This window comes from Oncorhynchus gorbuscha, unplaced genomic scaffold, assembly GCF_021184085.1.
Source record: "Oncorhynchus gorbuscha isolate QuinsamMale2020 ecotype Even-year unplaced genomic scaffold, OgorEven_v1.0 Un_scaffold_2066, whole genome shotgun sequence".
Taxonomy (NCBI): domain Eukaryota; kingdom Metazoa; phylum Chordata; class Actinopteri; order Salmoniformes; family Salmonidae; genus Oncorhynchus; species Oncorhynchus gorbuscha.
This window is the reverse complement of record NW_025746665.1, coordinates 30,001-50,000: the sequence shown is the minus strand read 5'-3', so window position 1 is coordinate 50,000 and position 20,000 is coordinate 30,001. Positions and strand designations below refer to the sequence as shown.

At 48.4% G+C, this 20,000-nt stretch overlaps 1 protein-coding gene across 1 annotated transcript in view; it reads right to left on the bottom strand.

Annotated features, from left to right (window-relative positions):
* LOC124024913 (voltage-dependent P/Q-type calcium channel subunit alpha-1A-like) overlaps positions 1 to 20,000 on the bottom strand; it is a 76,840-nt gene that overhangs the window by 35,814 nt on the left and 21,026 nt on the right. The window contains 4 exon segments of the mRNA XM_046338647.1: positions 8,648 to 8,751; positions 10,611 to 10,798; positions 14,521 to 14,673; positions 14,873 to 14,964. Of these exon segments, the coding sequence (XP_046194603.1) occupies positions 8,648 to 8,751; positions 10,611 to 10,798; positions 14,521 to 14,673; positions 14,873 to 14,964 (537 nt within the window).

Here is a 20,000-nt window from a genome sequence, read left to right as displayed (position 1 = left end):
TGTGTATGCGTGTCTCTACTGTGTGTGTCTCTACTGTGTGTGTGTGTCTCTACTGTGTATGCGTGTCTCTACTGTGTGTGCATGTCTCTTCTGTGTGTGTGTCTCTACTGTGTGTGTGCGTGTCTCTACTGTGTGTGTGTGCGTGTCTCTACTGTGTGTACGTGTCTCTACTGTGTATGCGTGTCTCTACTGTGTGTGCGTGTCTCTACTGTGTGTGTGTGTGTCTCTACTGTGTGTGTTTCTCTACTGTGTGTGTGTGTGTCTTCCCATCCACTGTGTGTGTCTCTACTGTGTGTGCGTGTCTCTACTGTGTGTGTGTGTGTGTGTCTTCCCGTCCACTGTGTGTGTCTCTACTGTGTGTGCGTGTCTCTACTGTGTGTGTGTGTGTCTTCCCGTCCACTGTGTGTGTCTCTACTGTGTGTGCGTGTCTCTACTGTGTGTGCGTGTCTCTACTGTGTGTGTGTCTCTACTGTGTGTGTGTGTCTCTACTGTGTGTGTCTCTACTGTGTGTGTGTGTCTCTACTGTGTGTGCATGTCTATACTGTGTGTGTGTGTGTCTCTACTGTGTGTGTGTGTGTGTGTCTCTACTGTGTATGCATGTCTCTACTGTGTGTGCGTGTCTCTACTGTGTGTGTGTCTCTACTGTGTGTGTGTCTCTACTGTGTGTGTGTGTGTGTCTCTACTGTGGTGTGTGTGTGTCTCTACTGTGTGTGTGTGTGTCTCTACTGTGTGTGCGTGTCTCTACTGTGTGTGTGTGTGTGTGTCTCTACTGTGTGTGTGTGTGTGTGTGTCTACTGGGACTATTGGGACAACTCTTAAAGACTATTGGGATATTTCTTAAAGAATCTCAGGATAACTCTTAAAGAATCTCAGGATAACTCTTAAAGAATCTCAGGATAACTCTTAAAGACTATTGGGATATTTCTTAAAGAATCTCAGGATAACTCTTAAAGACTATTGGGATATTTCTTAAAGAATCTCAGGATAACTCTTAAAGACTATTGGGATATTTCTTAAAGAATCTCAGGATAACTCTTAAAGAATCTCAGGATAACTCTTAAAGAATCTCAGGATAACTCTTAAAGAATCTTAGGATAACTCTTAAAGAATCTCAGGATAACTCTTAAAGAATCTCAGGATAATTCTTAAAGACTATTGGGATATTTCTTAAAGAATCTCAGGATAACTCTTAAAGACTATTGGGATATTTCTTAAAGAATCTCAGGATAACTCTTAAAGAATCTCAGGATAACTCTTAAAGAATCTCAGGATAACTCTTAAAGAATCTCAGGATAACTCTTAAAGACTATTGGGATATTTCTTAAAGAATCTCAGGATAACTCTTAAAGACTATTGGGATATTTCTTAAAGAATCTCAGGATAACTCTTAAAGATTATTGGGATATTTCTTAAAGAATCTCAGGATAACTCTTAAAGAATCTCAGGATAACTCTTAAAGGATATCAGGATAACTCTTAAAGATTCTCAGGATAACTCTTAAAGAATCTTAGGATAACTCTTAAAGAATCTCAGGATAACTCTTAAATAATCTCAGGATAACTCTCACAGAATCTCAGGATAACTCTTAAAGACTATTGGGATATTTCTTAAAGAATCTCAGGATAACTCTTAAAGAATCTCAGGATAACTCTTAAAGAATCTCAGGATAACTCTTAAAGACTATTGGGATATTTCTTAAAGAATCTCAGGATAACTCTTAAAGAATCTCAGGATAACTCTTAAAGAATCTCAGGATAACTCTTAAAGAATCTCAGGATAACTCTTAAAGAATCTCAGGATAACTCTTAAAGAATCTCAGGATAACTCTTAAAGAATCTCAGGATAACTCTTAAAGAATCTCAGGATAACTCTTAATGTCATGTTTTGTCATTGATTATCATGTCTTGTCCCTGTGCTTCCCCTTCTATTCGTTTCCCTCTGCTGGTCTTATTAGGTTCTTTCCCTCTTTCTATCCCTCTCTCTCTCCCCCTCCCTCTCTCCCTCTCTCGCTCTCTCTCTCTATCGTTCCGTTCCTGCTCCCAGCTGTTCCTCATTCTCCTAACTACCTCATTTACTCTTTCACACCTGTCCCCTATTTTGCCCTCTGATTAGAGTCCCTATTTCTCCCTCTGTTTTCCGCTTCTGTCCTTGTCGGATCCTTGTTTGATGTTTGCTGTTCTGTGTCCTTGTTCCGCCCTGTCGTGTTTCTACCTTCTTCAGATGCTGCGTGTGAGCAGGTATCTATATCAGCTACGGCCTGCGCCTTCCCGAAGCGACCTGCAGTCTGTGGTCGCGTCTCCAGTTGTTCCCCTCTACTGCCTAGAGGAATTCAGTTTTCCTGTTTGACTTTACCTGAGATTATATCCAGGATTATCGTTTTTGTTATAGACTGGAATAAAGACTCTGTTTCTACTAAGTCGCTTTAGGGTCCTCATTCGCCAGCATAACAGAAGGATCCGACCAAGAATGGACCCAGCGACAACGGATACTCGCAACACTGCCGTCGAGATCCAGGGAGCAATGCTCGGCAGACACGAGCAGGAATTGTCTGCTGCTCGTCATGCCGTTGAGACCCTGGCCGCTCAGGTCTCCGACCTCTCAGGACAGTTTCAGAGTCTTCGTCTCGTGCCACCAGCTACTTCCTGGTCTTCCGAGTCTCCGGAACCTAGGGTTAATAACCCACCATGTTACTCTGGGCAGCCCACTGAGTGCCGCTCCTTTCTCACCCAGTGTGATATTGTGTTCTCTCTCCAGCCCAACACATACTCAAGAGAGAGAGCTCGGATCGCCTACGTCATATCACTCCTTACTGGTCGGGCTCGGCAGTGGGGCACAGCTATCTGGGAGGCAAGGGCTGAGTGTACTAACGAGTATCAGAACTTTAAAGAGGAGATGATACGGGTTTTTGATCGTTCAGTTTTTGGGAAGGAGGCTTCCAGGGCCCTGGCTTCCCTATGTCAAGGTGATCGATCCATAACGGATTACTCTATAGAGTTTCGCACTCTTGCTGCCTCCAGTGACTGGAACGAGCCGGCGTTGCTCGCTCGTTTTCTGGAGGGACTCCACGCTGAGGTTAAAGATGAGATTCTCTCCCGGGAGGTTCCTTCCAGCGTGGATTCTTTGATTGCACTCGCCATCCGCATAGAACGACGGGTAGATCTTCGTCACCGAGCTCGTGGAAGAGAGCTCGCGTTAACGGTGTTCCCCCTCTCCGCATCTCAACCATCTCCTCCCACCGGCTCAGAGACTGAGCCCATGCAGCTGGGAGGTATTCGCATCTCGACTAAGGAGAGGGAACGGAGAATCACCAACCGCCTTTGCCTCTATTGCGGTTCTGCTGGACATTTTGTCATTTCATGTCCAGTAAAAGCCAGAGCTCATCAGTAAGCGGAGGGCTACTGGTGAGCGCTACTACTCAGGTCTCTCCATCAAGATCCTGTACTACCTTGTCGGTCCATCTACGCTGGACCGGTTCGGCAGCTTCCTGCAGTGCCTTGATAGACTCTGGGGCTGAGGGTTGTTTTATGGACGAAGCATGGGCTCGGAAACATGACATTCCTCTCAGACAGTTAGGGGAGCCCACGCCCATGTTCGCCTTAGATGGTACTCTTCTCCCCAGTATCAGATGTGAGACTCTACCTTTAACCCTCACAGTATCTGGTAACCACAGTGAGACCATTTCCTTTTTGATTTTTCGTTCACCTTTTACACCTGTTGTTTTGGGTCATCCCTGGCTAGTATATCATAATCCTTCTATTAATTGGTCTAGTAATTCTATCCTATCCTGGAACGTTTCTTGTCATGTGAAGTGTTTAATGTCTGCTATCCCTCCTGTTTCTTCTGTCCCCTCTTCTCAGGAGGAATCTGGTGATTTGACAGGAGTGCCGGAGGAATATCATGATCTGCGCACGGTCTTCAGTCGGTCCAGAGCCAACTCCCTTCCTCCTCACCGGTCGTATGATTGTTGTATTGATCTCCTTCCGGGGACCACTCCCCCTCGGGGTAGACTATACTCTCTGTCGGCTCCCGAACGTAAGGCTCTCGAGGATTATCTGTCTGTTTCTCTCGATGCCGGTACCGTGGTGCCTTCTTCCTCTCCCGCCGGAGCGGGGTTTTTTTTGTTAAGAAGAAGGACGGTACCCTGCGCCCCTGCGTGGATTATCGAGGGCTGAATGACATAACGGTTAAGAATCGTTATCCGCTTCCCCTTATGTCGTCAGCCTTCGAGATTCTGCAGGGAGCCAGGTTCTTTACTAAGTTGGACCTTCGTAACGCTTACCATCTCGTGCGCATCAGAGAGGGGGACGAGTGGAAAACGGCGTTTAACACTCCGTTATGGCATTTTGAATACCGGGTTCTGCCGTTCGGTCTCGCTAATGCTCCAGCTGTCTTTCAGGCATTAGTTAATGATGTACTGAGAGACATGCTGAACATCTTTGTTTTCGTTTACCTTGACGATATCCTGATTTTTTCACCGTCACTCGAGATTCATGTTCAGCACGTTCGACGTGTACTCCAGCGCCTTTTAGAGAATTGTCTCTACGTGAAGGCTGAGAAGTGCGCCTTTCATGTCTCCTCTGTCACATTTCTCGGTTCTGTTATTTCCGCTGAAGGCATTCAGATGGATCCCGCTAAGGTCCAGGCTGTCAGCGATTGGCCCGTTCCTAAGTCACGTGTCGAGTTGCAGCGCTTTCTCGGTTTCGCTAATTTCTATCGGCGTTTCATTCGTAATTTCGGTCAAGTGGCTGCCCCTCTCACAGCTCTTACTTCTGTCAAGACGTGCTTTAAGTGGTCCGGTTCCGCCCAGGGAGCTTTTGATCTCCTCAAGAAGCGTTTTACATCCGCTCCTATCCTTGTTACTCCTGACGTCACTAAACAATTCATTGTCGAGGTTGACGCTTCAGAGGTGGGCGTGGGAGCCATTCTGTCCCAGCGCTTCCATTCTGACGATAAGGTCCATCCTTGCACTTATTTTTTTCATCGCCTGTCGCCATCGGAACACAACTATGATGTGGGTAACCATGAGCTGCTCGCCATCCGCTTGGCCCTGGGCAAATGGCGACAGTGGTTGGAGGGGGCGACCGTCCCTTTTGTCGTTTGGACTGACCATAAGAACCTTGAGTACATCCGTTCTGCCAAACGACTCAATGCACGTCAAGCTCGTTGGGCGTTGTTTTTCGCTCGTTTCGAGTTCGTGATTTCTTATCGCCCGGGAAATAAGAACACCAAGCCTGATGCCTTATCCCGTCTCTTTAGTTCTTCTGTAGCTTCTACCGACCCCGAGGGATTCTCCCTGAAGGGCGTGTTGTCGGGTTGACTGTCTGGGGAATTGAGAGACAGGTAAAGCAAGCACTCACTCACACTGCGTCGCCGCGCGCTTGTCCTAGTAACCTTCTTTTCGTTCCTGTCTCTACTCGTCTGGCTGTTCTTCAGTGGGCTCACTCTGCCAAGTTAGCTGGCCACCCCGGCGTTCGGGGTACGCTTGCTTCTATTCGCCAGCGGTTTTGGTGGCCTACTCAGGAGCGTGACACGCGCCGTTTCGTGGCTGCTTGTTCGGACTGCGCGCAGACTAAGTCAGGTAACTCTCCTCCTGCCGGTCGTCTCAGACCGCTTCCCATTCCTTCTCGACCATGGTCTCACATCGCCTTAGACTTTATTACCGGTCTGCCTTCGTCTGCGGGGAAGACTGTGATTCTTACGGTTGTCGATAGGTTCTCTAAGGCGGCACATTTCATTCCCCTCGCTAAGCTTCCTTCCGCTAAGGAAATGGCACAAATCATCATTGAGAATGTGTTCAGAATTCATGGCCTCCCGTTAGACGCCGTTTCAGACAGAGGCCCGCAATTCACGTCACAGTTTTGGAGGGAGTTCTGTCGTTTGATTGGTGCTTCCGTCAGTCTCTCTTCCGGTTTTCATCCCCAGTCTAATGGTCAAGCAGAAAGGGCCAATCAGACGATTGGTCACATATTACGCAGCCTTTCTTTTCGAAACCCTGCGTCTTGGGCAGAACAGCTCCCCTGGGCAGAATACGCTCACAACTCGCTTCCTTCGTCTGCTACCGGGCTATCTCCGTTTCAGAGTAGTCTTGGGTACCAGCCTCCTCTGTTCTCATCCCAGCTCGCCGAGTCCAGCGTTCCCTCCGCTCAGGCTTTTGTCCAACGTTGTGAGCGCACCTGGAGGAGGGTCAGGTCTGCACTTTGCCGTTACAGGGCGCAGACTGTGAGAGCCGCCAATAAACGTAGGATTAAGAGTCCTAGGTATTGTCGCGGTCAGAGAGTGTGGCGTTCCACTCGTAACCTTCCCCTTACGACAACTTCTCGCAAGTTGACTCCGCGGTTCATTGGTCCGTTCCGTGTCTCTCAGGTCGTCAATCCTGTCGCTGTGCGACTGCTTCTTCCGCGACATCTTCGTCGTGTCCACCCTCTCTTCCATGTCTCCTGTGTCAAGCCTTTTCTTCGCGCCCCCGTTCGTCTTCCCTCCCCCCCCCGTCCTTGTCGAGGGCGCACCTATTTACAAGGTACGGAAGATCATGGACATGCGTTCTCGGAGACGTGGTCACCAGTACTTAGTGGATTGGGAGGGTTACGGTCCTGAGGAGAGGAGTTGGGTTCCATCTTGGGCCGTGCTGGACCGTTCGTTGATTGAGGATTTCCTCTGTTGCCGCCAGGGTTCCTCCTCGAGTGCGCCAGGAGGCGCTCGGTGAGTGGGGGGGTACTGTCATGTTTTGTCATTGATTATCATGTCTTGTCCCTGTGCTTCCCCTTCTATTCGTTTCCCTCTGCTGGTCTTATTAGGTTCTTTCCCTCTTTCTATCCCTCTCTCTCTCCCCCTCCCTCTCTCCCTCTCTCGCTCTCTCTCTCTATCGTTCCGTTCCTGCTCCCAGCTGTTCCTCATTCTCCTAACTACCTCATTTACTCTTTCACACCTGTCCCCTATTTTGCCCTCTGATTAGAGTCCCTATTTCTCCCTCTGTTTTCCGCTTCTGTCCTTGTCGGATCCTTGTTTGATGTTTGCTGTTCTGTGTCCTTGTTCCGCCCTGTCGTGTTTCTACCTTCTTCAGATGCTGCGTGTGAGCAGGTATCTATATCAGCTACGGCCTGCGCCTTCCCGAAGCGACCTGCAGTCTGTGGTCGCGTCTCCAGTTGTTCCCCTCTACTGCCTAGAGGAATTCAGTTTTCCTGTTTGACTTTACCTGAGATTATATCCAGGATTATCGTTTTTGTTATAGACTGGAATAAAGACTCTGTTTCTACTAAGTCGCTTTTGGGTCCTCATTCACCAGCATAACACTTAAAGACTATTGGGATAATTCTTAAAGACTATTGGGATCATTCTTAAAGGCTCTCAGCATAACTCTTAAAGACAATTGGGATAATTCTTAAAGACTATTTGGATAACTCTTACAGACTATTTGGATAACTCTTACAGACTATTGGGATAACTCTTAAAGACTATTTGGATAATTCTTAAAGACTATTGGGATAACTCTTACAGACTATTGGGATAATTCTTAAAGACTATTGGGATAATTCTTAAAGACTATTGGGATAATTCTTAAAGACTATTGGGATAATTCTTACAGACTATTGGGATAACTCTTAAAGACTATTGGGATAATTCTTAGACTATTGGGATAATTCTTAAAGACTATTGGGATAATTCTTAAAGACTATTGGGATAATTCTTAGACTATTGGATAACTCTTAAAGACTCTCAGGACAATTCTTAAAGACTATTGGGATAACTCTTAAGCCCTGTCTAAGCTGTGTAGTGGGTTCTACTAAGCTATATGGAATTGTTTTAAGAAGGTCATACCAAGGATCATTTAGCTATTTGATTTTCAATTGTAAGACCCCTTGAAATATCAACAAAATACACAATTATTTTTGGCCTTACAGCTTAAACTGGTGGACTCTTAGGATAACTCTTAAAGACTCTTAGGATAACTCTTAAAGACTCATAGGATAACTCTTAAAGACTCTTAGGATAACTCTTAAAGACTCTTAGGATAACTCTTAAAGACTCATAGGATAACTCTTAAAGACTCATAGGATAACTCTTAAAGACTCATAGGATAACTCTTAAAGACTCATAGGATAACTCTTAAAGACTCTTAGGATAACTCTTAAAGACTCATAGGATAACTCTTAAAGACTCATAGGATAACTCTTAAAGACTCATAGGATAACTCTTAAAGACTCTTAGGATAACTCTTAAAGACTCATAGGATAACTCTTAAAGACTCTTAGGATAACTCTTAAAGACTCTTAGGATAACTCTTAAAGACTCATAGGATAACTCTTAAAGACTCATAGGATAACTCTTAAAGACTCTTAGGATAACTCTTAAAGACTCATAGGATAACTCTTAAAGACTCTTAGGATAACTCTTAAAGACTCTTAGGATAACTCTTAAAGACTCTTAGGATAACTAGAAAACCGTCAATCTAGGACCTGAGAGACTGTGTTTAGAGCGGGGTGGAGGAGGGAGTATTGAGGAAGGAAAGTTGTGAATGGATCAGTTAAACACGCACGCACGCACGCACGCACGCACGCACGCACGCACGCACGCACGCACACACGCACACACACACACACACACACACACACACACACACACACACACACAGGTGTGCGTATGTACGTACCCTGAGAGGACGCCCAGCACCAGATTTAACATGAAGAAGGACCCGATGATGATGAGGGGGATGTAGTACATCCAGTTCCAGGCACTTCCCTCTACATTATTACTCTGGTGAGACAGACAGACATCATTACTCTGGTGAGGCAGACAGACATCATTACTCTGGTGAGACAGACAGACATTATTACTCTGGTGAGACAGACAGACATCATTACTCTGGTGAGATAGACAGACATTATTACTCTGGAGAGACAGACATACATTATTACTCTGGTGAGACAGACAGACATCATTACTCTGGTGAGACAGACAGACAGACATCATTACTCTGGTGAGACAGACATACATTATTACTCTGGTGAGACAGACAGACATCATTACTCTGCTGAGATAGACAGACATTATTACTCTGGAGAGACAGACAGACAGACATTATTACTCTGGTGAGACAGACAGACATTATTACTCTGGTGAGACAGACAGACATCATTACTCTGGTGAGACAGACAGACATCATTACTCTGGTGAGGCAGAGACATTATTACTCTGGAGAGACAGACAGACATCATTACTCTGGTGAGACAGACAGACATCATTACTCTGGTGAGACAGACAGATAGACAGACAGAAAGTTAGTCAGACAGACAGACATGAGGTTAGTCAGATAGACAGACAGGTTAATCAGACAGACAGACAGACAAACAGACAGACAGGACGTTAGTCAGACAGACAGACAGGACGTTAGTCAGACAGACAGGACGTTAGTCAGACAGACAGACAGACAGACAGACAGACAGACAGACAGACAGACAGACAGACAGACAGACAGACAGACAGACAGACAGACAGACAGACAGACAGACAGACAGGACATTAGTCAGACAGACAGACAGACAGACAGACAGACAGACAGACAGACAGACAGACAGACAGACAGACAGACAGACAGACAGACAGACAGACAGACAGACAGACAGACAGACAGACAGGAAGTTAGTCAGACAGACAGACATGAGGTTAATCAGACAGACAGACAGACAAACAGACAGACAGGACGTTAGTCACACACACACACACTTCAACCCCCCCAAACACGCACACACACATTCCATCTCCCCACACACACACACACACACACACACACACACACACACACACACACACACACACACACACACACACACACACACACACACACACACACACACACACACACACATTCCATCTCCCCACACACACACACACACACACACACACACACACACACACACACACACACACACACACACACACACACACACACACACACACACACACACACACACACTTCAACCCCCAACACACACACACACACACACACACACACACACACACACACACACACACACACACACACACACACACACACACACACACACACACACACACACACACACATTCCATCTCCCCACACACACACACACACACACACACACACACACACACACACACACACACACACACACACACACACACACACACACACACACACACACACACACACACAGTCCATCTCCCCACCACACACACACACTTTAACCCCCCAAACACACACACACAGTCCATCTCCCCCCACACACACACACAATTCAACCCCCAAACATGCACACACACACAGTCCATCTTCCCCCCACACACACACACACACACTTCAACCCCCCAACACACACACACACATAGTCCATCTCCCCCACACACACACACACTTCAACCCCCCCAAACACACACACACACACACACACACACACACACACACACACACACACACACACACACACACACACACACACACACACACACACACACACACACACACACACACACACACACACACACACACACACTTCAACCCCCCCAAACATGCACACACACACAGTCCATCTCCCCACACACACACTTCCACCCCACACACAGCCCTGTATACTCACATAGTATAACATATCGGTCCAACCCTCCATGGTGATACATTGGAATACAGTGAGGACAGCAAAGAGAATGTTGTCGAATTGGGTGATCCCATAGTTGGGCCCCAGCCAATAGCCTTTACACGTGGTCCCATTAGGACACAATCTGGACGGTAACTCTGTACCGCATGGCAACTCATCATAAATCTCATCTATAGAGGAGAGAGAAAGAGAGGGAAGGGGGAGAGAGAAGAAGGGGAGCAAGAGAGTAGGGGAAAAAGTGAGGGAGAGAGAGATGAGATTGATGAGAGTTGAAATCAGCATAAGAAAACAGTGAAGTGGTGGTCCAGTAAAATAATTTAAGGGATACAAGATGGGCTGTGTCTCAATGTCTTCCTTCTACTGTCTGGGCTTGAGTTGGGACTGGGCCCTTTGGGTCTAGGGGTTGAGTTGGGACTGGGCCCTTTGGGTCTAGGGGTTGAGTTGGGACTGGGCCCTTTGGGTCTAGGGGCTGAGTTGGGACTGGGCCCTTTGGGTCTAGGGGCTGAGTTGGGACTGGGCCCTTTGGGTCTAGGGGTTGAGTTGGGACTGGGCCCTTTGGGTCTATGGGTTGAGTTGGGACTGGGCCCTTTGGGTCTAGGGGTTGAGTTGGGACTGGGCCCTTTGGGTCTAGGGGTTGAGTTGGGACTGGGCCCTTTGGGTCTAGGGGTTGAGTTGGGACTGGGCCCTTTGGGTCTATGGGTTGAGTTGGGACTGGACCCTTTGGGTCTATGGGTTGAGTTGGGACTGGACCCTTTGGGTGTAGGGGTTGAGTTGGGACTGGGCCCTTTGGGTCTAGGGGTTGAGTTGGGACTGGGCCCTTTGGGTCTAGGGGTTGAGTTGGGACTGGGCCCTTTGGGTCTATGGGTTGAGTTGGGACTGGGCCCTTTGGGTCTAGGGGTTGAGTTGGGACTGGGCCCTTTGGGTCTAGGGGTTGAGTTGGGACTGGGCCCTTTGGGTCTAGGGGTTGAGTTGGGACTGGGCCCTTTGGGTCTATGGGTTGAGTTGGGACTGGTCCCTTTGGGTCTATGGGTCGAGTTGGGACTGGACCCTTTGGGTATAGGGGTTGAGTTGGGACTGGGCCCTTTGGGTCCAGGGGTTGAGTTGGGACTGGGCCCTTTGGGTCTATGTCTAGGGGTTGAGTTGGGACTGGGCCCTTTGGGTCTAGAGGTTGAGTTGGGACTGGACCCTTTGGGCACAGGGACATGTCTGGGGCTAGGGGTTGAGTTGGGACTGGGCCCTTTGGGTCTAGGTCTAGGGGTTGAGTTGGGACTGGGCCCTTTAGGTCTAGGGAAGTGTCTAGGGGTTGAGTTGGGACTGGGCCTGTGGGTCTATGGGTTGAGTTGGGACTGGTCCTGTGGGTCTAGGGGTTGAGTTGGGACTGGGCCCTTTGGGTCTAGGGAAGTGTCTGGGGGTAGGGGTTGAGTTGGGACTGGGCCCATAGGGTCTAGGGTTTGAGTTGGGAATGGGCCCTTTGGATTGAGGAAAGTGTATAGGGGTAGGGGTTGAGTTGGGACTGGGCCTGTGGGTCTAGGAAAGTGTCTAGGGGTAGGGGATGAGTTGGGACTGGGCCCTTTGGGTCTAGGGGTTGAGTTGGGACTGGGCCCTTTGGGTCTAGGGGATGAGTCGGGACTGGGCCCTTTGGGTCTAGGAGTTGAATTGGGACCGGGCCCTTTGGGTCTAGGGATTGAGTTGGGACTGGGCCCTTTGGGTCTAGGGGTTGAGTTGGGACTGGGCCCTTTGGGTCTAGGGGTTGAGTTGGGACTGGGCCCTTTGGGTCTAGGGGATGAGTCGGGACTGGGCCCTTTGGGTCTAGGAGTTGAGTTGGGACTGGGCCTGTGGGTCTAGGGGTTGAGTTGGGACTGTGCCTGTGGGCCTAGAGAAGTGTCTAGGGGTTGGGGTTGAGTTAGGACTGGGCCTGTGGGTCTAGGGATTGAGTTGGGACTGGGCCCTTTGGGTCTAGGGGTTGAGTTGGGACTGGGCCCTTTGGGTCTAGGGGTTGAGTTGGGACTGGACCCTTTGGGTCTAGGGGTTGAGTTGGGACTGGGCCCTTTGGGTCTAGGGGTTGAGTTGGGACTGGACCCTTTGGGTCTAGGGGTTGAGTTGGGACTGGGCCCTTTGGGTCTAGGGGTTGAGTTGGGACTGGGCCCTTTGGGTCTAGGGGTTGAGTTGAGACTGGGCCCTTTGAGTCTAGGGGTTGAGTTGGGACTGGGCCCTTTGGGTCTAGGGGTTGAGTTGGGACTGGGCCCTTTGGGTCTAGGGGTTGAGTTGGGACTGGGCCCTTTGGGTCTAGGGGTTGAGTTGGGACCGGACCCTTTGGGTCTAGGGGTTGAGTTGAGACTGGGCCCTTTGGGTCTAGGGGTTAAGTTGGGACTGGGCCCCCTTTGGGTCTAGGGGTTGAGTTGGGACTGGGCCCCCTTTGGGGCTAGGGGTTGAGTTGGGACTGGGACCCCTTTGGGTCTAGGTCTAGGGGTTGAGTTGGGACTGGGCCCTTTAGGTCTAGGGAAGTGTCTAGGGGTTGAGTTGGACTGGGCCTGTGGGTCTAGGGGTTGAGTTGGAACTGGGCCTGTGGGTCTAGGGGTTGAGTTGGGACTGGGCCCTTTGGGTCTAGGGAAGTGTCTGGGGGTAGGGGTTGAGTTGGTACCGGGCCCTTTGGATCGAGGAAAGTGTATAGGGGTAGGGGTTGAGTTGGGACTGGGCCGGTGGGTCTAGGAAAGTGTCTGGGGGTAGGGGATGAGTTGGGACTGGGCCCTTTGGGTCTAGGGGTTGAGTTGGGACTGGGCCCTTTGGGTCTAGGGGATGAGTTGGGACTGGGCCCTTTGGGTCTAGGGGTTGAGTTGGGACTGGACCCTTTGGGTCTATGGGTTGAGTTGGGACTGGGCCCTTTGGGTCTAGGGGTTGAGTTGGGACTGGGCCCTTTGGGTCTAGGGGTTGAGTTGGGACTGGGCCCTTTGGGTCTAGGGGTTGAGTTGGGATTGGGCCCTTTGGGTCTAGGGGTTGAGTTGGGACTGGGCCCTTTGGGTCTAGGGGTTGAGTTGGGACTGGGCCCTTTGGGTCTAGGGAAGTGTCTAGGGGTAGGGGTTGAGTTAGGACTGGGCCTGTGGGTCTAGGGGTTGAGTTGGGACTTGGCCTGTGGGTCTAGGGAAGTGTCTAGTGGTTGAGTTGGGACTGGGCCCTTTGGGTCTAGGTCTAGGGGTTGAGTTGGGACTGGGCCTGTAGGTCCAGGGAAGTGTCTAGGGGTTGAGTTGGGACTGGGCCTGTTGGTCCAGGGAAGTGTCTAGGGGTTGAGTTGGGACTGGGCCTGTTGGTCTAGGATTCAGTGCAATTACTTTATTTGGATCTAAGGGTAGGTGTTAGGTCATTATACGTTTATTTAAGACAGGACTTGAGGGTCTAGGAGTAGGTGCTCGGTCACTAGGAGTTAATTTAATACATAACTTGGGGGTCTAGGGGTAGGTGCTACAGTAGGTCGCTAGTAGTTGATTAAAGACCAGTCTTCGGGGTCTAGGGGTAGGTGCTACAGTAGGTCGCTAGTAGTTGATTAAAGACCAGTCTTGGGGGTCTAGGGGTAGGTGCTACAGTAGGTCGCTAGTAGTTGATTAAAGACCAGTCTTCGGGGTCTAGGGGTAGGTGCTACAGTAGGTCGCTAGTAGTTGATTAAAGACAAGTCTTGGGGGTCTAGGAGTAGGTGCATGGTCACTAGTAGTTGATTAAAGACCAGTCTTGGGGGTCTAGGAGTAGGTGCATGGTCACTAGTAGTTGATTAAAGACCAGTCTTGGGGGTCTAGGTGTAGGTGCATGGTCACTAGTAGTTGATTAAAGACCAGTCTTGGGGGTCTAGGTGTAGGTGCATGGTCACTAGTAGTTGATTAAAGACAAGGCCTATGGACATTACCAGTGGCGATGTCGAAACAGGTGGTGTGGAACTTTCCCATATAGAACTCAAGGCCGATGATGGCGAACATCAGAATGGCCACAAAGAGAAGCAGTCCGATCTGCAGCAGGGGGATCATAGCCTTCATGATGGACTTGAGTACCACCTGCAGGCCTGGAGGACACAGTGCAGATGGTCAGAGATGAATACAGAAAGAGAGAGGGGGGAGAGGGGGAGGAAGAGAGAGAGAAAGAGAGAGAGAGAGGAGAGGATTGAGAGAGAGTGGGAGGGGATGGACAGAGAGAAAGCAAGAGAGAGCAGAGAAAAGAGAGGAGACAGAGTGAGTGATGTCCATAGGGGTCCCCATACTTACTGGGAATCCCTGACACCAACTTAAGTGGTCGCAGAACCCTGACTGCTCTCAGTGTCCGCAGGTCAAATTCGGAGCCAACCGCCGACAAGATACTAAGGAGAGAGGGAAGAGGAAAAGAAAGAGAAAGAGAGAGAATTAGAAAAGGAGAAGAAACAGTGGACACAGTGGAGACAGTAGAAACAGTGGAGACAGTAGAAACAGTAGAAACAGTGGAGACAGTAGAAACAGTGGAGACAGTAGAAACAGTAGAAACAGTGGAGACAGTAGAAACAGTGGAGACAGTAGAAACAGTGGAGACAGTAGAAACAGTAGAAACAGTGGAGACAGTAGAAACAGTGGAAACAGTAGAAACAGTAGAAACAGTAGAAACAGTGGAGACAGTAGAAACAGTGGAGACAGTAGAAACTGTAGAAACTGTGGAGACAGTAGAAACAGCGGAGACAGTAGAAATAGTAGAAACAGTGGAAACAGGAGAAACAGTAGAAACAGTGGAAAACAGTATAAATAGTGGAGACAGTAGAAACAGTGGAGACAGTAGAAACAGTAGAAACACTGGAGACAGGAGAAACAGTAGGAACAGTGGAGACAGTAGAAACAGTGGAAAACAGTAGAAACCGTGGAGACAGTAGAAACAATGGAAAACAGTAGAAACCGTGGAGACAGTAGAAACAGTAGGAACAGTGGAAACAGTAGAAACAGTGGAAAACAGTAGAAACTGTGGAGACAGTAGAAACAATGGAAAACAGTAGAAACCGTGGAGATAGTAGAAATAGTGGAGACAGTAGAAACAGTAGGAACAGTGGAGACAGTGGCAAACAGTGGAAAACAGTAGAACCAGTGGAGACAGTAGAAACAGTAGGAACAGTGGAAACAGTAGAAACAGTGGAAAACAGTAGAAACAGTGGAGACAGTAGAAACAATGGAAAACAGTAGAAACCGTGGAGACAGTAGAAACAGTGGAGACAGTAGAAACAGTAGGAACAGTGGAGACAGTGGAAAACAGTGGAAAACAGTAGAACCAGTGGAGACAGTAGAAACAGTAGAAACAGTAGGAACAGTGGAAAACAGTAGAAACAGTGGAAAACAGTAGAAACCGTGGAAAACAGTAGGAACAGTGGAAAACAGTAGAAACAGTGGAAAACAGTAGAAACAGTGGAAAACAGTAGAAACAGTGGAAAACAGTAGGAACAGTGGAAACAGTAGGAACAGTGGAAAACAGTAGAAACAGTGGAAAACAGTAGAAACTGTGGAGACAGTAGAAACAGTGGAAAACAGTAGAAACAGTGGAAAACAGTAGGAACAGTGGAAACAGTAGGAACAGTGGAAAACAGTAGAAACAGTGGAAAACAGTAGAAACTGTGGAGACAGTAGAAACAGTGGAAAACAGTAGAAACAGTGAGTGTAATTAACAAGCGTTCAATTTCAGCAGAAAACAAACAGTATTTGCGGTATAAAAAGTCATAAAAAGCACAGGAACACACGCTGACATGATTGGTCAGTGCTGTCTGGGATCCTTGGGATGTCCCTACCCTAAACCCTGACCTTAAACCTTACCCTAACCATATCCACAACCCTTACCTAACCCCAACCTTACCCTTTACCAACTTCAAATGGGGTAGGGACATCCCAAGGATTCCGGATATGATCTCACACACATCTCCATAGTAACGTGATCCACATGAGTCATGTGTGTAGTGTCACACCACCATGGTCACTGTGACTGGTCTTTACGACCTCTCTTTTAGTAGCTGCCTGGGTCGGTGTGAAGTGATCAACTAGTCATCTCATTTATCACTATTTCATTCATTCCCTCCCTCTCTCCCTCTCCCTCTCCCTCTCTCCCTCTCCCTCTCCCTCTCCCCCTCTCCTTCTCTCCCTCTCTCTATCTCCCTCTCCCTCTCTCCCTCTCTCCCTCTCTCCCTCTCCCTCTCCCTCTCTCCCTCGGTTCCATCTCTCTGACAGTCAGCCTCTCTGTACATCAGACCAGGAGGACTTGATGCTGGTTAGTGCAGGTTCTCCATCACACACCATCACACACAAGACATGGGTAACGTGTGTGATGGAGGGTAACGTGTGTGATGGAGGGTAACGTGTGTGATGGAGGGTAACGTGTGTGATGGAGGGTAACGTGTGTGATGGAGGGTAACATGTGTGATGGAGGGTAACATGTGTGATGGAGGGTAACGTGTGTGATGGAGGGTAACGTGTGTGATGGGGAATCACAGAGAGAGAGAGGAAGAAAACAGAGAAGGAGAGAGGTGGGGTTTGGGATATGCAGCTTCTATAATTCACTCAGCGTAAGAGAGTTATATTATAACAACAGACGCAACAGACAGAAAGTGGTCGGTCTGAGACAGTTCCTCCAAAACGCTCTTTAAAAAACACCAGGTTTTGGCCTCTTCCTCCTCCTCCCTTTCTGCTCCAGACTCATTTCACTAAGAGCCCCATTCATCAACAGGTATAATATGTCTGGCCAGAACAGTCATTCTCTCTGTGTGTGTGTGTGTGTGTGTGTGTGTGTGTGTGTGTGTGTGTGTGTGTGTGTGTGTGTGTGTGTGTGTGTGTGTGTGTGTGTGTGTGTGTGTGTGTGTGTGTGTGTGTGTGTGTGTGTGTGTGTGTGTGTGTGTGTGTGTGTGTGTGTGTGTGTGTGTGTCCGTCCGTCCGTGTGCGTGCCAGACCAGTCATTCACTCAATAGGGTTTTAACAGGCCTGCTGAAGAGAGGCGGAAACTAAACTAAACTAAACTATTCCCCCCAAGGAGAGGACCAATCATGGGATTGAGAGATGGATGAATGGATAGAGGGATATATATAGGGTTGAAGGGAGGGACGGATGGAGTTGGCTGGTGTTGAATGACTCCTTCTCCACTTATTTACCTCATTCTCTCTCTCTCTCTCTCTCTCTCTCTCTCTCTCTCTCTCTCTCTCCTTCCTTCCTTCCTTCCTTCCTTCCTTCCTTCCTTCCTTCCTTCCTTCCACACACGTCTCTCCAAAACGTCTCAAAAGTCTCGACCATTGTATATTTACATAACTGTTCTATATTCTGTAAAGACAGACAGTAAGGGCAAAAACTAAAACGGGCTTGGTAAACCCTGTCCTGTGGCAACTGCAGTACCTGACTGCATGTACACACATCCACCACTAGAGGGGGCAACCACTGTGTCCAGTAGGGACCACACTGACTGAAACCAGGGCAGCAATGGAGGGGTGAGAGAGATGGAAGAGGAGAATGGAGGGATGGGTGAGTGAGAGTGAAAGAATAGAGAAAATAGGAAATTGACAGAAGCTACAGAAAGGATGACATGTGAAAGGGGAAGGAGCCACTTTTGGGGAGGAGAGGAATAGAAAGAGGAGGAAGAGAAAAGGAAAGGAGGGAAAGGAAAGGAGTGAGGTAGAGGAGGAACGAATAAAGGAGAGATGGAAGAGGAGGAAGATGGAGGTAAAATAGGGACGATGCCCATCAGAGATAGAGATTGAAAAGCAGTGTTACTGCTCTGTGTGACCAGAGAGAGACAATCTGCTATATAATCCTACAGAGATACCCTAGAGCGAGAGAGACAGAGAAAGAGGGACGGTGTGTGTGAGGAAGAGAGAGAATGTGAGAGGCGATGGTGTCTGTGTGACTGGGTGAGATGGAGGGAGGGAGAAGAGGGAGGTATGGTAGAGTGGCGAGGATTCACACGGAGGAGAGGTGTGTGGAGAGTGCTGACAGGGCCACTCTACTGGGGAACACCTGTCTATCAACCTGCACACACACACACACACACACACACACACACACACACACACACACACACACACACACACACACACACACACACACACACACACACACACACACACACACACACACACACACACACACACACACACACACAACACACAGAACACACAGACATAGCCATTATTATGAGCCGTCCTCCCCTCAGCAGCCTCCACTGTGTACGAACGGTATGTCTTCAGTAAAACAGAAAAGAAGAGACTGTCAACTGCCAGCTAGATTTTGCAGTGTGTCAGCGTGAATGTACTGAAACCAATGTGGTTGCACACTGAGTATACCAAACATGCTCATTCCATGACAGACTGACCAGGTGAATCCTGGTGAAAGCTATGATCCCTTATTGATGTCACTTGTTAAATACACTTCAATCAGTGTAGATGAAGGGGAGGAGACATGTTAAAGAAGGACCTTTAAGCCTTGAGACAATTGAGACATGGATTGTGTCTGTGAGTCATTCAGAGGGTGAATGGACAAGACAAAATATTGAAGTGCCTTTGAACAGGGTATGGTGGTAGGTGCCAGGTGCCCTGGTTTGTGTCAAGGACTGCAAAACTGCTGGGTTTTTATGATCAACAGTTTCCCGTGTGTATCAAGAATGTTCCACCACCCAGAGAACATCCAGCCAACTTGACACAACTGTGGGAAGCATTGGAGTCAATATGGGCCAGCATCCCTGTGGAACACTTTCAACACCTTGTAGAGTCCATGCCCCGACGAATTGAGGCTGTTCTGAGGGTGCAACTCAATGTTAGGAAGGTGTTCCTAATGTTTGGTAAAGTCAGTGTACATACACAGTCCTGTGTATGAAGGGTATGTCTATACATTACAGTAAGAGACAGAGAGCGAGAGAGAGGGCCAGAAAAGAAAATCAACTCCCTGCTAGAAGCTTGTCAGCGTGAACGTTCTCCAACCAATGTGGTTGTATGTGTGTACATCACAGTGTGTACTCACCCAGACAGATACAGACTACTGTATGTTCACAACCCAACGCCTCAACTAAGACAAACATCATGAAGAAGATGATAATAAGGATGGTGGAGGTCTCTCCCTGTTCCCCGAATCGCCATGGCAACCGACAATTCCTCTTTTTTCGGGAAGTATCCCCGGTTACTGAACTGCTCTCATTCATAACCGTTGCCGTGGCAACGGAGCCCTCATTCATTGATGGAATCTCGACATTGCCGTGGCAACGAGGCGGGTAGAGGGTCTCCTAGCGATTGTTTGACTCTTTTTTGAGGTGTGGGTTATCTACACTGCCACACACTGAGCAAACACACACACACACACACACACACACATACGCTACACACACCATAAATGTACATGCTTTCAAACACAGACACACAAA